The sequence below is a fragment of the Plectropomus leopardus genome, chromosome 16 (assembly GCF_026936395.1).
Source record: "Plectropomus leopardus strain MGB_pleo_1.0 chromosome 16, ASM2693639v1, whole genome shotgun sequence".
Classification (NCBI taxonomy): domain Eukaryota; kingdom Metazoa; phylum Chordata; class Actinopteri; order Perciformes; family Serranidae; genus Plectropomus; species Plectropomus leopardus.
This window is the reverse complement of record NC_142191.1, coordinates 1,015,001-1,019,099: the sequence shown is the minus strand read 5'-3', so window position 1 is coordinate 1,019,099 and position 4,099 is coordinate 1,015,001. Positions and strand designations below refer to the sequence as shown.

Here is a 4,099-nt window from a genome sequence, read left to right as displayed (position 1 = left end):
ATACTGCGAGAGACGCCCACAGGAATGACTGAACAAACACACACAGCCCTGCTGCACCGAGTGTGTGTGAGTGTGTGTGTGTGTGTGAGTGTCAGCCGTCCTCTGGTCGTCTCTCAGGTCGTCTCCCAGGTCAGTCTCCGTCCTTTCTTCCACATTAAGTATTTAATCTCAGATTATTCAACACGTCTGTCCACAGCTGCACAGAGGCATGATGGGAAACTTTATGTTTGTTTCACTGATGAGGAAACGTGCGTGTGTGTGTGTGTGTGTGTGTGAGTGTGTGTGTGTGTGTGTGTGTGTGTGTGTGTGTGTGTGTGTGTGTGTGTGTGTGTGTGTGTGTGTGTGTGTGTGTGTGTGTGTGTGTGTGTGAGTGTGTGTGTGTGTGTGTGTGTGTGTGTGTGTGTGTGTGTGTGTGTGTGTGTGTGTGTGTGCGTGTGCGTGTGCGTGTGTGTGTGTGTGTGGCTGCAGACCTAAAGTTTAACTCAAGTGATTTTAATGATTAACATGTAACCTCGGACACTTCGTCTCCGTCCGTCTCTGCAGCAGCTTCACTTTAAAATAACTTTATTAACACATGCAGTGGAGACGAGCGAACAGACTGCTGACGTGGAGCTTTAACATCCAAACACCTACACACACACATCTGCACACACATCTACACACAACATCTACACACACACACATCTGCACACATCTACACACACACACACACACACACACACATCTGCACACACATCTACACACAACATCTACACACACACACATCTGCACACATCTACACACACACACACACACACACACACACACACACACCCACATCTGCACACATCTACACACACACACACACACACACATCTGCATGCACATCTACACACAACATCTACACACACACACATCTACACACAGCATCTACACATCCACACATCTGCACACATGTACAAACACACACACACACGCACACACACACACACACGCACACACATCTGCAAACATCTGCACACACACACACACACACACACATCTACAAACATCTGCACACACACACACACACACACACACACACACACACATCTGCAAACATCTGCACACACACACACACACACACACACACACACACACACACACACACACACACACACACACACACACACACACACACACACACATCTGCAAACATCTGCACACACACACACACACACACACACACACACACACACACACATCTGCAAACATCTGCACACACACACACCTGTCTGTCTCTCTCTTTCTCAGTCATGTTCTCCTTGGCCGCCCTCTCTCTCCGTCTCCGGGCCTCTGGTTGCCAAGGAACCACACGCTCCGTGGCAACTGTTGTCTCCGGCAACAAGACGTCCAAGTGAGTCCTTAAACATCCTACTAAGATCTGATCCAGGTCTGTGGTAGATCTGATCCTGGTCTGTGGTAGATCTGATCCTGGTCTGTAGTAGATCTGATCCTAGTCTGAGGTAGATCTGATCCAGGTCTGTGGTAGATCTGATCCTGGTCTGTGGTAGATCTGATCCTGGTCTGTAGTAGATCTGATCCTAGTCTGAGGTAGATCTGATCCTGGTCTGTGGTAGATCTGATCCTGGTCTGTGGTAGATCTGATCCTGGTCTGTGGTAGATCTGATCCTGGTCTGTAGTAGATCTGATCCTAGTCTGAGGTAGATCTGATCCAGGTCTGTGGTAGATCTGATCCAGGTCTGTGGTAGATCTGATCCAGGTCTGTGGTAGATCTGATCCTAGTCTGAGGTAGATCTGATCCTGGTCTGTAGTAGATCTGATCCTGGTCTGTAGTAGATCTGATCCTGGTCTGTGGTAGATCTAATCCAGGTCTGTGGTAGATCTGATCCAGGTCTGTCAACTTAATTATTTAAACTTGAGGTATTTGCACTGTAACTATACTCCTGAGAAGTTGTACAATCGCTCCGTTGCACCTTGTGAACTTGTGAACATCCTTTTTTGTGTTGTTTATTTTCTGTTTAGTCATTTTATTTTTAAATTGCTTCTATATTTTTTATCTTATATTCGTTTCTGTTTAAATTCACTTTTTTATTTTTCCTTTATGTTCATTGTTTTGCACCAAAACACCAAGTCACATTCCTGGTATATGTGAATGTACTTGGCAATAAAACTAGATTCTGATTCTGATTCTGGTCTATGGTGGATCTGATTCTGGTCTGTGGTGGATCTGATTCTGGTCTGTGGTGGATCTGATTCTGGTCTGTGGTGGATCTGATTCTGGTCTGTTGTGGATCTGATTCTGGTCTGTGGTGGATCTGATTCTGGTCTGTTGTGGATCTGATTCTGGTCTGTGGTCTGTGTTGCAGGATGGTGAGGCAGCGGCTGAAGAAGGAGGTGGACGAGATGACGAGGGTCTTCTCAGGGTTCAGACCTGGTCTGGTGGTCTTACAGGTAAGAACTGCACGCTTACAGGTTTATCAGAGTCATGCAGGACTCTGATAAACCTGCAGGACTCTGATAAACCTGCAGGACTCTGATAAACCTGCAGGACTCTGATAAACCTGCAGGACTCTGATAAACCTGCAGCGTGTTTGCAGCAGCTGTTGTTTCTCTCAGGACTCTGATGAGTCTCATCGACCTGAAACTGATCAGCTCTTTCTCTCTCTGAAACTTTAATGTGTATTTTTGAGAGTATCTTTTTTCCTATACTTATTTTATTTTTTTTCTATAATGCAGTACTTTCTCTTATTTCTTCATAAAGCTGCAGAGCAGATTCCTGATCAGTGACCAAAACCTGCTGACGCTCAGAGAAAACCGGTCTGAACCCATCAGGTTCGGTCCCGATGAGTCTCCTCCTGTTTCACCTGCAGTCAAACATCAGATTTATCAGAGAGGCCACGAAAAGAAGAAAAACTCAAATCTGACCAATACAAATAGAAACGCAGTGATGGAGTGATTAATGAACAGGTTTTCTGTCCCCGAGAGGCCACACAGATCTTATTAAAAACAACATTTATCAGCTTTAGTTCCTTTAGATTATTGATAGTGTCGTTGTTTCTTAAGTAGCAATGATGTGTGGAAGATGAAGAAACTTCCGCGGACACTGACTTGGTTGCATAATAATCAATTTATTACAACAAAGTTCAGCATCCACCAGGCACCATGGTCTGCCTGGGAGAGGATTCAGGACCAATGCGAATCTCTCTATCTTACAGCTCATGCAAGTCTCTTATATAGGTACAGGCATCGATAAATTTGTCAGTAAACAACTTTTCACCTGTTGTGATCAATCACAAGACCCCACAAATATCTCCTTATTTGGAAGGAGCCTCATTCCATGTTACTTTTAACCTGGGGCCGGTATTTTGTACGCATGGCTTCAAGGTCTAACCGTCCCTAGACCTTTGACCTCGTTGCCTAACCAAAATAGGAACCTAAAGAAACAAAGCATAATACACCACAATAGAAATTATAATCAATAATAACAGTGATGTATCATTATTGACGTGTTTCAGGTGGGAGACAGAGACGACTCCAACCTTTACATCAGCACCAAACTGAAGGCTGCAGCCGAGGTCACACACTGACATTCCTTATTATTATTATTATTATTATTATTTTCAATAATAATGATAGTATCAATGATAATAATATTATTATTATTGTAGCTTTAATAACATGTTCAGTTTCTGGTCTGCAGATTGGAATCGATGCGAAACACGTGAGACTGCCGAACACGTCGACTCAGGAGGAGGTGAGAGCTGAAAACACGTCACCAGACAAACGCTGAAGATTTCTGTGAATAACCGAAACGAGTTTCACTTACAGATTTTTACAAAACTCAAACGATATTTTTAAAATGTCCATAAAACCCAATGTGGAGCTGACTGTGTTTCCTCTGAGTGATGTCATGTGACTTCTCCTCTGGTGATAGCATCCCAGTAACCATGGCGATGGACGTTCAAAACATCAGCAGCTTTATTTCTATTGCAGCCACCAAACTAGCCGTCATTATTTCAATCCAAGGCCACGAAGGCGCGTTATGGACCCGTGATGGAAACGGACCAGTTCCTACTGACAAGCACGTAGTCACAGCGTCATGTGACCTCACAGCGTC

General features: G+C 44.3%; 1 protein-coding gene across 2 annotated transcripts in view; it reads left to right on the top strand.

The window, feature by feature from the left end:
* Positions 1 to 4,099, top strand: part of LOC121964316 (C-1-tetrahydrofolate synthase, cytoplasmic-like) — a 7,084-nt gene continuing 2,985 nt past the window's right edge. Inside the window, exons 1-5 of one of the 2 annotated variants that reach the window (XM_088089539.1) lie at positions 1 to 129; positions 1,273 to 1,375; positions 2,349 to 2,433; positions 3,498 to 3,557; positions 3,683 to 3,736. In XM_088089539.1, coding sequence (XP_087945665.1) covers positions 1,275 to 1,375; positions 2,349 to 2,433; positions 3,498 to 3,557; positions 3,683 to 3,736 — 300 coding nt within the window. In that variant the 5' untranslated portion in view covers positions 1 to 129; positions 1,273 to 1,274. The remainder of the gene's footprint in view (positions 130 to 1,272; positions 1,376 to 2,348; positions 2,434 to 3,497; positions 3,558 to 3,682; positions 3,737 to 4,099) is intronic. The other variant, XM_088089538.1, reaches the window with a different exon arrangement.